Source organism: Mya arenaria, chromosome 11, assembly GCF_026914265.1.
Source record: "Mya arenaria isolate MELC-2E11 chromosome 11, ASM2691426v1".
Taxonomy (NCBI): Eukaryota; Metazoa; Mollusca; class Bivalvia; order Myida; family Myidae; genus Mya; species Mya arenaria.
The window spans coordinates 32,879,360-32,897,373 of NC_069132.1; the positions used below are offsets into that span (position 1 = coordinate 32,879,360).

The following is an 18,014-nucleotide window of genomic DNA, read 5'->3' on the forward strand; positions in this document are numbered from 1 at the left end:
TGCTTTCCTTAATGTTTGTAGAGTGTAAGCAATAAACATGTAGATTTTTTTTGTGTTGCTTAACAGATCATGATTTTCTTTTCCAGGACCATATATTCAAATTAATGAAAAGTGATAGTTACAGCAGATATATACGATCAGACATGTATAAAGACTTCCTTAGTGGCACACGGAAGAAAGTAAGACTCCTGTTGCCCTCCATTGCTAGTAACTTTACTTTCAAACACACGTGATTCTCAACGCCACTTGGTTCGCACTCTCCGCAACGTTATTGTGACTCCGCAAGCACTTGTGTGGCTCTTCAAGCATTTGTTGTTTATGACTGCCCGCTCTCGTCTTTTGCAAGTCAGTGTGAAACGCATGTACTTACAACTTACAAGTTAAACTTCATTGTGACATAGTTTCCAATACCAATTGCTGTGTAGTGTGAGAGTTTTGGGATAAAGAATTAAAGAGAATTTCTTTTGAACCATTTTCTGATAATGAAATCATCCTTGTAGCAGGAGAGCAAGGACATTTAGCCGAAACAAGTTGGATGTTCATTGCACATGTTTGGAATTCGTGGAGAAACTTGTAATTTTAAGTACTTGCAACTGAAAACCTGTGATTGTGCAAGCCATTGTGACTTTGCAAGCATTTTGAGCTTGAAAGCACAGCTTGACTGTGCAAACATTGTTAGTTTTGCAAGCATATTGACTTGGCAAGCACAGGCTGCTCTTCAAGTTCACGTGACTTGGAGCTTTTTTGATATGTCACTGTGTATCTTTTTTGATGACTTATTTTTCTCTTTTAACAGTGTTTATATTATTTTTATAGAAATTTTATTTAAGCTAGTCTGTTTTTTGAAGGAAAGAGTCAATGTTTTGTCATAACCTTGGTGCCGTTGATGTCATTGGAGTTGCTGTCAGCGTGCAAAAACGCAAACCTTTTCCATAACTCAAATTATAGATATTCAAAAAATGATTGGTAAACATGTTGCAAGGGACAATACACACATTTACAGCAAGACCAATTACTCTGGCTTTAATAAGTGTCGAGTTAATTTTGCTCCTTTTTTGACCGATGACCAACAGACAAGTGTGGGCATTTTACTCCTCAGCCCTTTTTGTTTAAAATTCCTATAAGACGTAAATGTTAATTTATGACTGTGTCATTCATTTTACAAAAGCAATGGACCTTTGATGTTTGTTCAAGATCACGTGATCTATATAACATGTAGCTAGCACCAACTTTCCCTTTTATTTTAGCACATTATTAGCTTCTTAGAGGTGAATTTCTGCTATTAAATGTGTGCCTTTTTGATTTCACTCAATGAATTACTTTAGTTTTGTTAATATTATTGGGAAACTATGTCTTCTGGTAAAATTTTATATATTTATTTCTTTCTTTAAACATATGTGTGAACATAAATTAAACAGATTATGGATGTGTTAACCAAAAGTAATTTTTAGAACTTCAGTCTTAAGGAATTCAATACCCAATTTTGTGAATCCTAGGTGCCTGGTGCCCATAAATTATTTTGGTATCAATGGAAAGGTTTTTATGTGCAGAATCAGACATGTCAACCTTTGGCAATGGCAGAGAGGCAGATTTAGGTCTCTTAAGGGGTAGATAGGAAACATTGTAAACAAAAACTTGATGTTTGTTATTATTTTTAGATTTTTGGAAAATACGCATAAAATGTGTCATGGTTCAGAGTCCTGTCAAATGTCAGTGTTTTTTATTGAGAAACAGAAGGAATATTACCTCCGACTGGTAAAAACTAGTTTATATATAGTAGAGCTACTAATAAATCAAATCAGACTGCTAAAACAGGTCAAAGTGTAAGTGCAGACGACTGCAGAATTGTATCTCTGCATTACATTAACATATAAGTGATCAGCAAGTAAAACCCTTATAAACGATACCAAACTGTCATAGATTCACCAGGCGTCAAAATATAACACTACGTTAAGGGAACTTACGGTAAACCAGGGATACCTTTGAACTCTTATTTTTATGCTCACAATCTGAAATGGATGAATAATGTTACACTAACTTATGTCATAACAGCTACAAGTGCTATTTGCTAAGCTGTGTACATGTTTAGCTATCAATATTGTTGTCTTTCCATGTAAGCTAGTGCCATTTCAATGTGCATTCTTACCATTGGTACTATTTGAATTTTGTTGCATGTTTACTGATTCTTGAATGGTCATGTATATTGAGGTTGGAGATACCGTAATCATGTATTATAATTTTGAATGAAAAATGTTCAACAAGTTAAGATCTATGCCTAATTTCATGAATATTAAAGCACCCAAAATTAAAAACAGGTATAATAAATTTATGGCGTAGCAATTCATGGGACTTGAGTTCTTGAACTGAATGTTGAATGGATTTATTTTTATGAGCCTGCTTGTGGGGGAATAATATTATCATATACTTAAGAGAAAGAAACATATTAACTATATTTGACCCAAAATGACTCCAAAACTGAAGTATTTAAGTATGTCAAAACACACCTATCAACTCAGCTTTTACATTTCCAAAAATAATTGCAATAAATATGATGAACGAAACATCAATTTTAAGAGGCTTAAAATTTAATTTGATACTAGTTTCAAAAAAGAACTTAAGTCCCATTAAAGACTAAGGAATTCTAATAACTTTTTAATATAATGACTTCTTGTTGACTTTCATGAGTATAATTATTAATGTAAAAAAGTAAGTGCCAAAGTGAAAAATGCCAAAAAGAGATTCATTAAAAAGTTTGTTAACTTGCATTCATGGATAGCATAAATCTTTATGTTTGGATGCAAGTTAATCCATGTTGTTTCATATTTATGTGTGTCTAAGTTGTTTGCCAGTGAAATCACATGTTGACGTGTGTGGAGGATAATTGCTGTTATTTTCTTTCCCACAGAACAAAACTTACAACTTCTCTGTAGTTTAGCATGTCAGCATTTTGGCCTCTTTCTATGGATTTCTAGCTCATCTGTTTTTTTCATATTGCGATAGCCTTGGTTTCATCATGTGCAATAACTTTAACCTTGGCCATTATTTAAAAAAATGTTTAACATATCCATATGAAACTTGGTAGACATGTTGCCACTGACAATACACACATGTATAGCATGGCCAATAACTCTGACTTATGCCCCTTTTTTCAACCAATACAAAAATTGCATAAACTAAATTTGGTCATAATTATAAATGTTCAAAATATTCAAATGAAACTTGGTGGACATGTTGCCACTGACAATACACACAGGTATAACAAGGTTAATAACCCTGAGTTATGCCCCTTTTTAAACCAATACAAAAATTGCAAAAAACTACATTTGGCCGTAAATGTTCAAAATAATCAATTGAAACTAAAACTAAAGTTAAAGAAATTCAAATACAATGTAGTACACATGTTGCCAGAGATGATATGAACATGAATGGCAAGGCCCATAACTTTGACTTGAAAAATTGTCCAGTTATGCCCCTTTTTCAACAAAATCAACTACAGATGAGGGTTTGGCATTTACTTTAGGGCGCTCTTGTTTCATTTTATATTTTTCTGTTAAATTTTGTCATTGAAAATACACATAAAATAATTATTCTTCTTAAAAAAATACAGTCATGCAAATGTAAACCTTACAAATAAGGCTATAGTTAGATAATTTTTAAATAGTTTGAACTAGTGATGGCTCGTTGATCAAATATTCAAATATTCATCCTGCATCGCAGTTAATTTGTAATGATCGATTGTCATCAAACTTTATTAAAATCCCAAAAAGAAGACAAACTCCCATTTCTACAATGCATTTTGACTTAAAACTTTGACTTCATCAGGTGAAAGCAGCTAAGTATAATGGAAAAAAATGTCATAACAATTATATATATATATATATATACACACACATTATACAAGTGGGTGCTTTTTAAAATGTACAAAATATATTTTGATACTAGTACATATTTTAAAGAGAAATACTTTTTCATTATTTCCGATTTAATGATCAATTTTGGGAGTCTAATTCGATTGGATTAGGTAATTTGGCCAATAATCCATCACTAGTTCAATAGATTTTAATAGATTTTTAATTTATAACGAAACTTTAATGTCCATACATTACAGAGCAAGAAGCGACTGGTACCTCTAGAACTTAGGAAAATAACAGCATTATGACATGATAGGTCCACAGGTCATACTTCCAACCAGACAAATGCCAAATAATGTTGTACGGGAAAACATTGTACACCAAGTAATAAAGAATTGCTGCAGATTGTTAACATTTTGCGAGGGTTTATTTTTTTCTGATTTTTTGCACAGCAAAGTTTTTAATTTACTTCTGATGTCCATTGAGTAGATAATGGCAGCTTGGCAAAATTGGCGAAAACCGAAAATTGTAAAAAAACATTACCTCATGAAATGAAAGCAGTCTACGGTATGTAATATTGACCTAAATGTTTCAGATTCAGTAAGCTAAGTGGACATATTAATAAAAATAGTAGTAATAAAAGCTTTGCCATTTGGGGTTTTATATTGGTAGTCATGAAAACTTTGCCGTTCGGGATCCAATTATACATGTAGGTAGATTTTGAGCACCGAAATTCATTTTTCATAGGATTTATTGTAAAAGTCAATTATTTATATCCATTATATGACATGCGATGTTGACGACAATTGTTTGAAAAAATACTGCTGTATCATCAAGATATTATTTTACTAGGTTAATTTTATATAATTACCATTATGTGTAGTTTGATACAATGAATATTCTTCTCTTCAGTTAATTTATGATTGAAAATACAATAATTTTTTCTAACTACAAATATTTTATTTCTTTAAATCTCTATTGTTCGACAAACTCTTCACATGTTTCTCAGTTGTAAACACTCACATTATACATTTTTTGGGAAATTGTTTGCCGAGTACCATTTTCAATATAAATTGTGCAAAGTTAATGCACTATAAATTTTTGTCTAGATTTTTACACTGCAGCTCCAATTATTCGCAATCATTTATAGTGCAATGTTCATTATAACGTGATGCCGTCCTGGTTCCCGATTTAAAAAATAGAGAAGCATTTTGCATGATGCTGTGAACATAAAAAACGTGAATGACACACAAATTGCAATATAAAAAACAAGTACTGTTGAAATATTTGGTACATTTATTGCCATACGGGCCTATCAGCATATATAATACGAAGACTGATAAGCCCATCTGGCTCTCAAATGGACAGTGTTTCTATTTGTTCTCTACCATTACTTGCTTCCTAAGCAATAAGATTATTCTTTATAATTAAAACATGATCTTCACTTTAAATTATTATAACTAGGTCTTGGTCGGTATTCAAAGAACATCTTAAGTCATTTCCTATCTTTAGTCATTTCCCTTAAGTTTACTGGTCATATTATATAATAACTAGATGATATATAAAATACTTCATTGAAAAGTCATTTTCCTTAGTTAAGTATTTTACTGGTCATATTATATAATAACTAGATGCTATATAAAATATTTCATTTAAAAGTCATTTTTCTAAGTTCAGTATTAAAATGTCTTCTTTAGTTAAGTATTTTACTAGTCATATGATATAATGACTACCTGTATTAATCTTACCTAAAATACTTTATTTATATTATTTTTATGTAATGTATACAAACTTTTATGTAAAAAACACTTGTACTTCTCTTTAAATTTGACTCTGGAAAGTTGAGGGAAATTGACCTCGACCTCAGTTAAAAAATGACTTAAGATGTTCTATGACTACCAGTCCAGTTTCATTAATTTGGTGAATGGTACATGTATGAATGAAGAGACTGGTTGATGATTTGTTGTGTTTTGTAAATATTAGGACTTTTCTCATCTATTTATTGAATAAGTTATAACTTATTTAGGATAAACTAGTGTGTACATGTAAATAAAAAATCATATGTAAATAGTATTTTATTATTATGAATTTTATGTCATGAACTGTTTTACTAGTTAAATATTTTGTGATTTGACGGGATAATTTCATTCATATGATGAATAGGCGATTGTTTGTGGATATTTATGGAGGTCAAATAGGTTAAGACAGCCTATACATCTCAAGTTGACATTGTAAATTTTGTTGCTTCACACACACAGCTGTCAATAATATGTCTTATTATGTACATGTAATTGATTTCTTGATTTCTGTCCTTGGTATTTTTTTTTCTATTTCCAAAAGATGCCATATTGTAAGTTCTTGACAAATCTTGTGGGATGATTGTTCAGAACTTTGTTAAAGTTAACAGCGCGATGTTTACTGTTAACTGTTAAACATGAAGTGTTTGATGATGTGCAGACATATTTAAAAATAAACAAGTACAGTTAAACAATTGTTTCAAATCTTGTTAGAAATACAGCAGATCACATGTGTTTCCATTAAACTTCCAGAGCAGTAACAATTTAAAATTCAACAGTAGTGACGTTAACAATGTTGTTAACTTTAACAAAGTTCTGAAAGATCAGCCAAATAACAGTTAAATATTATGTTTAATGGATAACAAAAGGTACACCATTGTTCACAATATACTTTTAACTCCTAATTATCGCATATTTTCAAACGTAAGTTGAAAAAATCCCAAGGTGGTTAGATTAATTTTTGTGTTACATTTTTTGAATGACCTCACCCACACACATTTTTCTATCTTGCATCCAAATTTAAGTAGCATACTCCCGTGCCATTCTATAACCCAGAGGTTAAAGCGAAATTCAAATCGATGTTTGCGCTATATTTGTTATTACTACGATTCGTCTTTCTGAAAGCAGCACACAGCGTTTGGTGCTCGAATTGCTTGTACTCAATAAAATGAATATGTAAAATACATGTGTTATGATACTTGGTTAAAGTGCCAATTGTTTTACAATGATTTTATTGGGCCCATTGTTCAGAACTTTCTTGAAGTTAACCACGTTGTTAATAGCATCGTTGTTAACTTTAATAGGTAAAATATACATGTATTTGCATAAAACATGTACAGCTGAAACAGTGGTCTCAAATCTTGTAAGAAATACTGTAGATCACAGGTGTATCCATTAAACTTTCAGTGCAGGAACAATTTTAAAATTAACAACGTTGCTAACTTTGATAAAGTTCTGAACAGTCAGCCCAAAATAATCTTATTCTGCTCTATTTATCGGATCATTGTGTAGATCTCAGATGTCTGCTATGTATTAGTACCCTGTAGAAGCTTTATATATGTAAGAATACTTGGTCAAGTATTTTTCAAACTTGTGCAATATTTTTACAAAATTTACGGATCAAAACAATACAGGTAATACTACCCAAATGTTGGTCATTTAGCCTGTGCAATAGTTTTTTCATTCGGCCTGTGCAATAGTTATTCCGATTAATTTAAATATAAAATTTAGTAACCAAAAGCAGTTTACTATCATCTCACTAACCATTTTACAGTGTCACTAGGCATAAAAATGATTAAAAGGGCAACAAAGTCCAAGAGAAAATTCCTTGGAAAGTAGCTGCTTCCATAACACAATCATGAACATGTTAATGTAAAAACTATATGTACATGTATTGACAAAATTATGTACATGTACATGTAAGGACAAAAGTATATACATGTAATGACAAAACTATGTACATGTATGACAAAACTATGTACATGTAATGACAAAACTATGTACATGTAATGACAAAACTATGTACATGTATGACAAAACTATGTACATGTAATGACAAAACTATATACATGTAATGACAAAACTATGTACATGTATGACAAAACTATGTACATGTAATGACAAAACTATGTACATGTAATGACAAAACTATGTACATGTAATGACAAAACTATGTACATGTATGACAAAACTATGTACATGTAATGACAAAACTATATACATGTAATGACAAAACTATGTACATGTATGACAAAACTATGTACATGTAATGACAAAACTATGTACATGTAATGACAAAACTATGTACATGTAATGACAGTTGTGTGATTTTCTTCCATTGTTCATGTCATCAGATAATTATGTATAATACTCCATTTTTGACTGCCATTGCTATTTCTTGTAAAACATTGACAATAAATCTTATTCGTATGTTTTGTTTGTTGTTTATGTTGTTGCCGTAGTTTGTAATCATTTGGTCTACAAAAATCAACATTAATCCACGGCCAGATAATGATCTAACATCATGGGAATGATTTGTACCGAGCTGAGCTGAATATTTTATTGTCCAGAGTGAGTATTCAATAATTGATCTTTTCCTTAGACATGCCTCAGTGATTCCATTTAGCCTATTGGTCAGCTAAATATACAGGCCAATCAAAACACTTAGTTTCTAATCTGAAGTTTAAGTTCTATCTATGTAGTTTATTTGATATGGCCCCTGAGCATTTTACATATACATGTAATTAATATTGCCTTGATATATAGGTATGTGCTCATTACAGGAATGTTCCGAACAGATCATCTTATCCAAAACAAGACCCTTTTATATGAGTCGATTATTTCATGGAAGGCTTGTTGGCTGCATACCCGAGTAAATGTTATGCGTAAACATTATTATGTAGGCTTGATGAATATCTTACCATCTGTAACATGGTCATGGCTAATCTGCTGAACAAAATCAAAGTTGCAAAGGGATTTAATAGCAAAACTGTCATGTATAAGTCATACCAGGCAAAATTTACAGAATACCCTAATTAAATTGTAGAGCATTATGGGAAGGTGTGTCACTCATAAATCCGTGCTTATCACCTCAATGGTCACATTTGGTAGTTGTTGCAGTCAACCTAGAAATTCATAACGGTATCAATGCTTTATTACCTAGTTACAACTGTCAGGATTTCATTCCAATTTCAGATAAACGTCGAGCAGCTGGGCCAAATGTGTAATACATTGGTTTTCAGAACCAACAATAGGTCTATGGTTAAACTTTTTTTACAAGATATGTTGATGTGTATCCAGTTTTAGAGTGATTCCGTAATAGAAGTTTGAACCATAAATGACCAATCATAAGAGGACTCCAACATATAGTGTGTGACTTTACCATGTGATAAATGACGGCATATAATTATGCTATGTCTGAAGGCAATAATTTGCTTCAAATGAAGACTTAAAACTAAAGATAACTTTACTTTTTATTGACCATTTTAATTGAAACATAGCACAGTCTATGCCGCTTACAGAGCCTCGCCTTCGGTCTTTTACCAGAGTTTGATTGAGTGTTTCAAAACAAATTTAAAATTTAACTTGCAAAATCTAAAAATCTTTGCCTACAATGACTATTATAGCTCTATGTTTAGATATAAATATAATAACAACTCACTCTCAGAAATACTCATTTGAAGAAGCACACATAACATAACCACAGACTGCCATATCCCACACCAAATTAACAACTTTGCCTTTCGACAAAGAATACCATTGAATGAACATAAACAAAGCGCAATAACTAAGTTATGGCCCTTGTGCACTGCACTTCTCCTTAATGTCATCCATCTGTATATTAAATTTGAAGTCAATACCTCAAAGACTTTTCCGAGTTATGCTCCGAAAAAAAAATATGTATGAAAAAGGGCAGTAACTAAAACTATCCTGCACCCAGAGTAATAGTTCCTTTTAACTGCACCTCTCTGAAATGAGATAAATCAGAATATGAAGTCAATACCTTAGGGACATTTCAAGTTATGCTTCGGACAAAAAATAAAGAGAATTAACAGAAGGCCATAACTATAACAATATTGAAACTCTTTCAAGTTATGGCCGGACCCTATAACTATATTCTCTACACCTTTCTACAAAAAAAACCCCATCCTACCATCCTGTTTTTGGACAAGATGTTACCCTAACCTCACAATTTTCTTCTGGTCTTGGGCATCGATTTTGTCAACAGGAGAGTTTACAAGAAGTTTTATTTAACAATAACATGTTTGTTGAACAAAATAACATCTTTAAGAACAGTAATAATCAGAACATGTAAATATCCCCTGATATTTTTACACCTCACAGAAAAATATATATCCCTTAAAAAAGGCACACTTTTGTATCATCCCTCTGATAACAAAGTTAATTTCTGAGACAAAATAGTCCTTACATGAAATGGACAGTTTTGTTGTTGACCTGTAAAGTGAAACTTTCACGTAAGAAGAAACTCTGACATAAGTGCCAAATGGTCTGAACCAAAGTTCCTGTTTGGAAGACTTCCCATATTGTTCAATTCCCTTTCAGTGAGTAGGCCGTATTTGGCCAGCAAAAACAGATGGCTTTCCTTGACGCTACTGGTCTGCACCTCACCTCGAGCAAATCTCACTAACGCTGATTGGATACCATAGAAAATGTAGTCAACAGTGCACACTGCATTTCCATGATGGGTCGTGATTTCTGGGTAAAAGTATCCCCATCTTTTGGTCCAATGATCGTAAGCTGAGTGCAACCTGAGACCATGTTGTAAGAATCCTGAACTTTGCACCGGAGTGCTCTGTAATGTTTCTACATTTTGTGTATTCGCATTTCGCCTCTGGACTACATCACAATACTGGCAGTTGTCTGAGATTCCCATTTCCCTTGGGAAGAAATCTGAAGCAAGTCTTTGATTTCCAGGTTTCATCATACCTTCCTCCTGTCCTGACATATCTTTAATCCGCAGATTCTGGTATTCAAGGAATCCCATCTGCAGAAACTTGTATATTTCACTATGAGGTGTGGAATTGAAGTCTCCACACACAACCAAGGCCTGATAATCATTCTTGCCTTTACTATTAACAAAATGCGCACACTTGTCAACTTCAGCAAGAAGCAGAATTAATTGAGCAAGTTTTATATCCCCACGTTTTGGATTAAACAGGAGATGTGTGTTAGCAACTACGAGTGTTCGGTCCTGAGGTACACAGTTTCCCAGAGGTTTCAGCTTCACAATTAAGGCCACATTCTCCCTGTTGAGAACCTCTTGTCTGGTCCGTTGATATGGCAGATGAACGACTTCAAGAAGTGTGAATTTTTGGGTCCTATAGAACGTGGCACAGCCTTCTTGCTTGTCCCCAGTACGCTTTATGTACTGTCCTTGGTAACCTGGAACATAACCACCAAGTTTATATTAAATCTTATGTATCTAAAGCATGATATTTAACACAGTTTAAAATAATTCTTTGTCTTATTACATTTAAACAAGACATATACCGTGAATGGTTTATATGTCCATGATTTAACCTAATGATTTCAAAAGCTTATCTTATCTAATTTTCTTTTCTAAAATATTGCACAGTGTATATATATATATATATATATATATGTAATACACCTAAGAAAATATGAGGAATAGTATCATGTAGAGATTTTGGATAATAGGCAATGTTTAGTTCAATAATGACAGCCACTCGGACACCAGCAACATCAATACCTAGTTAGCAGTATTGTTTTAACTTTACCTTTTTTACCAGAACCATACATGTAGGTAGCTGTAGAAGTGGGAAAAAAAACACTTACATGTATAACAAAAACATCTTATTATTTTATACATACTTATATAGATAATTCAATATATATATATATAAATCTCTATACATATATCTCTCTGCTTGGATCATATTCGTAAAGCATCTTCAGTCATTCCTATTCCTATAATAAGTAGATTTTTTATATTTTCACGGTCAACCTAAAAGTTTTGTAGAAGTGTTTTTAACATTAAAGTACCTTTTTTTCAATAAGGTCAATGAAAATAATGTATTATAGAATTTCTAAGTTTTATATCATACGAACAATGAGATACTTAAATAAGAAAGTGACTTCAGTTAGCAAATGTCTTAAAATGTGTTTATGAATTCCAACCCAGCTGTTCTATTCAGCTGCCTTGCCATAAACAGATGTGTTAGTAATTTCTTGTAAATGATAAAAATCTTTACCAAGTTTGTGTAACTCCGGAGTGAAGAAATTTACGTAGTGATCTCCATGTACTTCTTGCAGACAAATAACCTGAAAATAGTAGATCATTCATTTCAAATACTTTATGTAGAAGAACACACCTAAACAGCAGTGTCAAATCCATTACCATATCTGTAAGAATATAAAAACCAGTATACTGTAGCATTCATGAATCATAGCTGTAAATATTGATACCAATGATACTTAATATGCCTAAAATATCTGGTAACTAACTAGAGCAATCAGACAGAGTGATAAGGGTCCCCAAATGTTACAATTGAATCTCAAAAAAGCAAGTTGATATCTTTAAATTGTTTTTAAGCTATTAAGAAAAAAAAAACATAAAAAACTGCCAAGGTTATTTCTATAGAAGCAAAACTGAATATCCATTAACTTTGCAAACATTTTATATTAAAAACTTAGCTTAATTACTACACCAGCATCAGCAAATGTATCATACATGCCATATTTCTGGAGACCATTCAAAGGGTTTGGTAAGAAAGGCTGAAAATTCAGGGGGATTTGGTAGTATTCAAGGGGATTATTTTAGCAGGTCTAAGTTGGCAAAATTGGCAAAAAGTATTTTTTGGATACAAGTACATAAAACTGTATTTTGATATATTTATTGCAATGAAAACCTTTTACTTTTTGAATATACAGATTTATTATACCCCCACAAAAGAAGGTCAAGGTCACTGTTACTAAAAATAGAAAACGGTTTCCGGACGATAACTCATGAAAGGCTTGACAGATTTGAACAATTTTTGGTACACAGGTGAAACATCAGAAGATACAGGTCAAGTTCGATATTGGGGCTGGTGGGGCCAAGGTCAAGGTCATTGTTACTAACAATAGAAAAAACGGTTTCCGGACGATAACTCATAAAAGGCTTGACAGATTTGAACAATTTTTGGTACATAGGTGTAACATCAGAAGATACAGGTCAAGTTCGATATTGGGGCTGTTGGGTCCAAGGTCAAGGTCACTAAAAATAGAAAAACGGTTTCCGGACGATAAATCATGAAAGGCTAGACAGATTTGAACAATTTTCGGTACACAGGTGTAACATCAGAAGATACAGGTCAAGTTCGATATTGGGGCTGGTGGGGCCAAGGTCAAGGTCACTGTTACTAAAAATAGAAAAATGGTTTCCGGACAATAACTCCTGAAAGGCTAGACAGATTTGAACAATTTTTGGTACATAAGTGTAACATCAGAAGATACAGTTTGGTACACAGGTGTAACATCAGAAGATATAGGTCAAGTTCGATATTGGGGCTGGTGGGGCCAAGGTCACGGTCACTGTTACTAAAAATAGAAAAACGGTTTCCGGATGATAACTCATGAAAGGCTAGACAGATTTGAACAATTTTTGGTACACAGGTGTAACATCAGAAGATACAGGTCAAGTTCGATATTGGGGCTTGTGGGGCCAAAGTCAAGGTCACTGTTACTAAAAATAGAAAAACGGTTTCCGGACGATAAATCATGAAAGGCTTGACAGATTTGAACAATTTTTGGTACACAGGTGTAACATCAGAAGATACAGGTCAAGTTCGATATTGGGGCTGGTGGGGCCAAGGTCAAGGTCACTGTTACTAAAAATAGAAAAATGGTTTCCGGACAATAACTCCTGAAAGGCTAGACAGATTTGAACAATTTTTGGTACATAGGTGTAACATCAGAAGATACAGTTTGGTACACAGGTGTAACATCAGAAGATATAGGTCAAGTTCGATATTGGGGCTGGTGGGGCCAAGGTCACGGTCACTGTTACTAAAAATAGAAAAACGTTTTCCGGATGATAACTCATGAAAGGCTAGACAGATTTGAACAATTTTTGGTACACAGGTGTAACATCAGAAGATACAGGTCAAGTTCGATATTGGGGCTTGTGGGGCCAAAGTCAAGGTCACTGTTACTAAAAATAGAAAAACGGTTTCCGGACGATAAATCATGAAAGGCTTGACAGATTTGAACAATTTTTGGTACACAGGTGTAACATCAGAAGATACAGGTCAAGTTCGATATTGGGGCAGTTGGGACCAAGGTCAAGGTCACTGTTACTAAAAATAGAAAAACGGTTTCCAGACAGTAACTCATGATAGGCTAGACAGATTTGAACAATTTTTGGTACACAGGTGTAACATCAGAAGATACAGGTCAAGTTCGATATTGGGGCTGGTGGGGCCAAGGTCAAGGTCACTGTTACTAAAAATAGAAAAACGGTTTCCGGACGATAACTCATGAAAGGCTAGTTTTTCTTGTCTGCAGTGTAACTTCTAAATTACTCAACAGATTTAAATAAAACAATACATGCATGATAAAAGAAGATGCAGTGTGCAGTAACATTGGAGTTATGGCCTCTTTTCAAATGAATGGTTTGCCATTCCTGTGTCCAGGCGGTATTTGGGGGTATTCGTCACTCCTGTGACAGCTCTAGTTTTATATATCATGATTCATCATATTCTTATGATACACTGTAATGTTATACTGTAACATGCATGCACTTGCAAAACAAAATATGTCATTGAAAAAATATGTTTTCGAGACAATAAAATTGGTTTACCTTCCTCCAAAGTCAATTAAAAAATTCTGCTTAAGCTATGATGATGTTCAGACAAAAAAAGAATGAAATAAATATTATTAATTTCTTCCCTTTCCCAAATAGTAATATTTCTTTGCCTTTGATCATTACTACAATTAAATTCATCACTTGTTGTAAAAGTTTCCTTTTGGCATTGATCAAAGTTTACCTTTTTTAAAATATTCATTGTGATTTATACGGTCATTTCCCTAGTGGAGTAGTTTGTTTACATTCAGTTTCACTCAGATACTGTAGTTTCACTTTGTCATTATTGCCTGTTGTAAAATCTAAAAAATAAAATATTTTTATGGGGGATCTTTATCTCCCGCCGGGAGACCGATGGATAGATTGAAATTCCGGGGGATTTTTTTCCTCCGCCAGGGGATATGGCATGTATGATATGTATTATGTTGATTTATGTACAGACTCAATATTGTATGATACTCACATTTGAAGTTTGAAAGCAAAGTAAAGAATATTTCAACAATCAATCTCCGGAATAAATACCACTACATCACTATTGCTACATATATTATTTTCCAAGTCACTATCTCTTTAACAAATACCACTACATAAATTATAGTCTAAGTCACTATCTACTGAAAAAATACCGCTTAATTAGTTATAGTCAAAGTCACTTTCTTGGGAGCAAATACTTTTAAATTAGATATAGTCCAAGTCACTATCTCGAGAATAAATATGGCTACATAAATTGTAAGTCACTTACATCTGGCAGTAGGAAGCGTAACTCCTCCAATAAACGCTCTCGACGGAATTCCCACTCGAGAAATTGTTGTCTGCAGTAGTTGTACATACGCCGGTTATCCTGGAGGAGGTTTTGCGCAAGAACGTTGTAACTCATTATGGTAAACTCAAAGCCTCTTTGATGAGCCGGCCTCTGCAAGTAATAGTGACCTATCTCTGTGTACTCCCATCTACGTCCGTGGTAATCATCTGTAACACAGAAGGAATTAACATCTTGAAGGATGATTACTTCATCATGCATATAATTCACAGAAGATCTGGGCCCTGTTTCCAATAAAACTTAAATTACATATTTTAAACAGACTATTCAAAGATCTTCTTGTTATCTATTTTTGTGAAACTGACTGCAGTATTTACGAAATATCAACAACTATTTCTATTTTCTCGTTTTAACTAGTATCATACTCTTTTCTGAAATATTTAAAACAAGGTTTAAACACACAATCTTGGACATTGTATTCAACATATATTAGAAAGAAAGATCAAAATTACTTTATTAAAATAGTTACCATATGGTGCTGAATTATTTCTTTTCCTTTTTGAGCCATTCGGTTGCCATGACAGGCCAGAGTAAACGGTCTCCGGTGTTGGTTTACTGCTTGCCATCTTCTGTGGTCTACTGGGGGATCTCTGATATACTGGCACGTGATTACTATGTGAAAGAGGACCTACATTTACAAATGGAACATTACTTTGACTTTGTATTGCTTTATAGAGATTTAGTTGGTTTTCAATTTGAGTAACATTATTGGTACCTGCATTACCACTTGACTGAATCGTTTCACCATAATCATTGTTAATTACAGCATCACTTCTGCTGGCATCACTTTCATTGTTTTCAAGACTGATGTCTATTTTTTCTCCAGAACTTTCAGCAACCGGAGTCACATTTAATTTACATGTACCCGAGATTGAACACAGATTTGAAACAGTTTCCTTATGACATGACTCTGGCTCAGTCACTTTTATATCTGATGAAACTTCTCTTTTTTCACAGCCGTCTTTCTCTGAATATTTGGTAGACAATGGGACTGGCTTCTTACTTCTTTGAACAGAGCGTGGAACCATCATTTTTCATTTTCTTTCACTTAAACACAAAATGCAAATTTATGGTTAATGGTAAATGCCTAAATAAACTAAATTTCTTATGGCAATAAAAGAGCATTGTTAATCTGCAGTGTATTTCTCCAACACTCTGAGAAATGGGGTAGGACCTTTCTGATTGGTTAAGTACAATGTATTGTATTAAAAAGTAATTAACAAGAATGCTACAAGAAATATATTGTTTATAGCCATTTTTTAAAACTGTTTGTTTCTAATTTCATTGCTGAAAAGGTCCTGATTTAATCATCTGTTATTTGATGAATTAGTTTCGGCTATGGGTGCGCTAATAAAGAGGATGTGTAATATATTTTGGCAACAGGAGATGTAGCAACGTAGACCACACACTCATGATAATGGCCACTTGTATGTACTGTGGGTTTAAAGCTGCACTCTCACAGATTTACCATTGTCACTTCTTTTTCATTTTTTGTATTGGAATGAGCCAAATTTTGCATAAATATCTGAAAGCCAGTGATTTAGACTGCTGACAAAAGATCAGATCGCAGGTTTTCATATTTCTGTTTGAAAATTAATGTTTTATGGCTAAAAGCGTTACTAACAGTTTAAGAAAAATGCATAAAACATCAATTTTGAACTTAAATATGAAAATCTCCGATAATATTTTTTGTCAGCAGTCTTATATCACTGATTTCCATGCATTTTCGCATAATTTGGCTTATACAAAGCAGTGCCGTAGCTACACTGAGGCACACCGAGGCAGCTGCCTCGGTGTTTTTTGGGACAGATAATAATTTCTATAGCTCTGAAAATAACTTTTTTTTCGACTTACTTCATTTGCCTCAATGTACATAAACCATCGACCGAATATACTCCAGAATGCAGGAAATCACTTATTGCCAAAAAAAAAAATCGGTGGGGGGAATGCCCCTGAACTCCCCATAGACAGTTCTGCCTCGGTGTTTTTTTAAGTCTGGCTACGGCACTGCAGACATTTTTTTTTGGTCAAATTATTCAATCTGTGAGAGTGCAGCTTTAAATAAGTTCAATCACTCCATACAATTTTAGTCCATGATTAATCAATAGTTCAAGTTACGTCCATAATTAATAAATAGTTCATGTTAAGCCCATAATTACATACACATTTATGATAATTAATAGTTTGTTTGACAATTCCCTACACAGATATTTAGGCAGAAAAGGTTTTTTTTGTTTTTTTTATTTCTATAGAAGTAAATTCATAGTAATAAAATATAGGCTATAAAAATGGGTGGTGGGTATATTTATGACTCAGTATGGGAACACAAAACTATGTACTAACTGGCCCATGCCAAGCTAAGACCAAAGTTATTAAGTTTGGCAAAGTTTTGATCTTTGGAATATGGTTAACATAAAATATCTTAAAAGTTTAACGTTTGTGATTTAGTGCTAGTCTTGCTCCATGGTATTATTTACAAACCAATCTTTGTAAGAAAGAAGTCAGCTAATGGTGGTATGTAACCTAACAAACATTTAAAACACGCGAAAACAGATGACAACGTTTCATTTATTAGTTCTGAAGACTTGAAACCGAATAAAAAGCTAAAAAGGACGAGAAAACACACTTGTTCTCAAAATCTACTACGGAGAAAACTTTATACTTCTTGGTTGCATAACTTATTTGAGTTTCTAGACATTCACATGAATGTTTGGTTTACCGAA

The 18,014-nt window shown here is 33.2% G+C and overlaps 2 protein-coding genes across 10 annotated transcripts in view; one reads left to right on the forward strand and one right to left on the reverse strand.

Annotated features, from left to right (window-relative positions):
* LOC128208081 (regulator of G-protein signaling 7-like) overlaps window positions 1–8,094 on the forward strand; it is an 85,613-nt gene extending 77,519 nt beyond the window's left edge. For 2 of the 6 annotated variants that reach the window (XM_052911416.1, XM_052911420.1), the window contains 2 exons: window positions 87–179; window positions 4,109–8,091. In XM_052911416.1, coding sequence (XP_052767376.1) covers window positions 87–179; window positions 4,109–4,159 — 144 coding nt within the window. In that variant the 3' untranslated portion in view covers window positions 4,160–8,091. Of the gene's footprint in view, window positions 1–86 lie in introns of all 6 variants that reach the window. The other 4 variants (XM_052911414.1, XM_052911415.1, XM_052911418.1 and 1 more) reach the window with 2 other exon arrangements.
* A 629-nt stretch (window positions 8,095–8,723) lies between these two features.
* LOC128207800 (protein angel homolog 2-like) lies at window positions 8,724–18,012 on the reverse strand. 4 transcript variants are annotated; one of them, XM_052910942.1, is made up of 5 exons: window positions 15,761–16,874; window positions 15,214–15,440; window positions 11,881–11,950; window positions 10,077–11,050; window positions 8,724–9,615 (listed from the first exon to the last, which is right to left on the reverse strand). In XM_052910942.1, exons 1-4 carry the CDS (start codon window positions 16,320–16,322, stop codon window positions 10,119–10,121), a joined length of 1,791 nt encoding a protein of 596 aa, XP_052766902.1. In that variant the 5' UTR covers window positions 16,323–16,874; the 3' UTR covers window positions 8,724–9,615; window positions 10,077–10,118. The 4 variants fall into 4 exon arrangements, with proteins under 4 accessions (XP_052766902.1, XP_052766901.1, XP_052766900.1 ...); XM_052910941.1 differs by lacking the exon at window positions 8,724–9,615 and adding an exon at window positions 17,954–18,012 and having other exon boundaries at window positions 9,881–11,050; window positions 15,761–16,338; XM_052910940.1 differs by lacking the exon at window positions 8,724–9,615 and adding an exon at window positions 17,918–18,012 and having other exon boundaries at window positions 9,881–11,050; window positions 15,761–16,338.
* Between the last annotated feature and the right edge of the window lie 2 nt (window positions 18,013–18,014).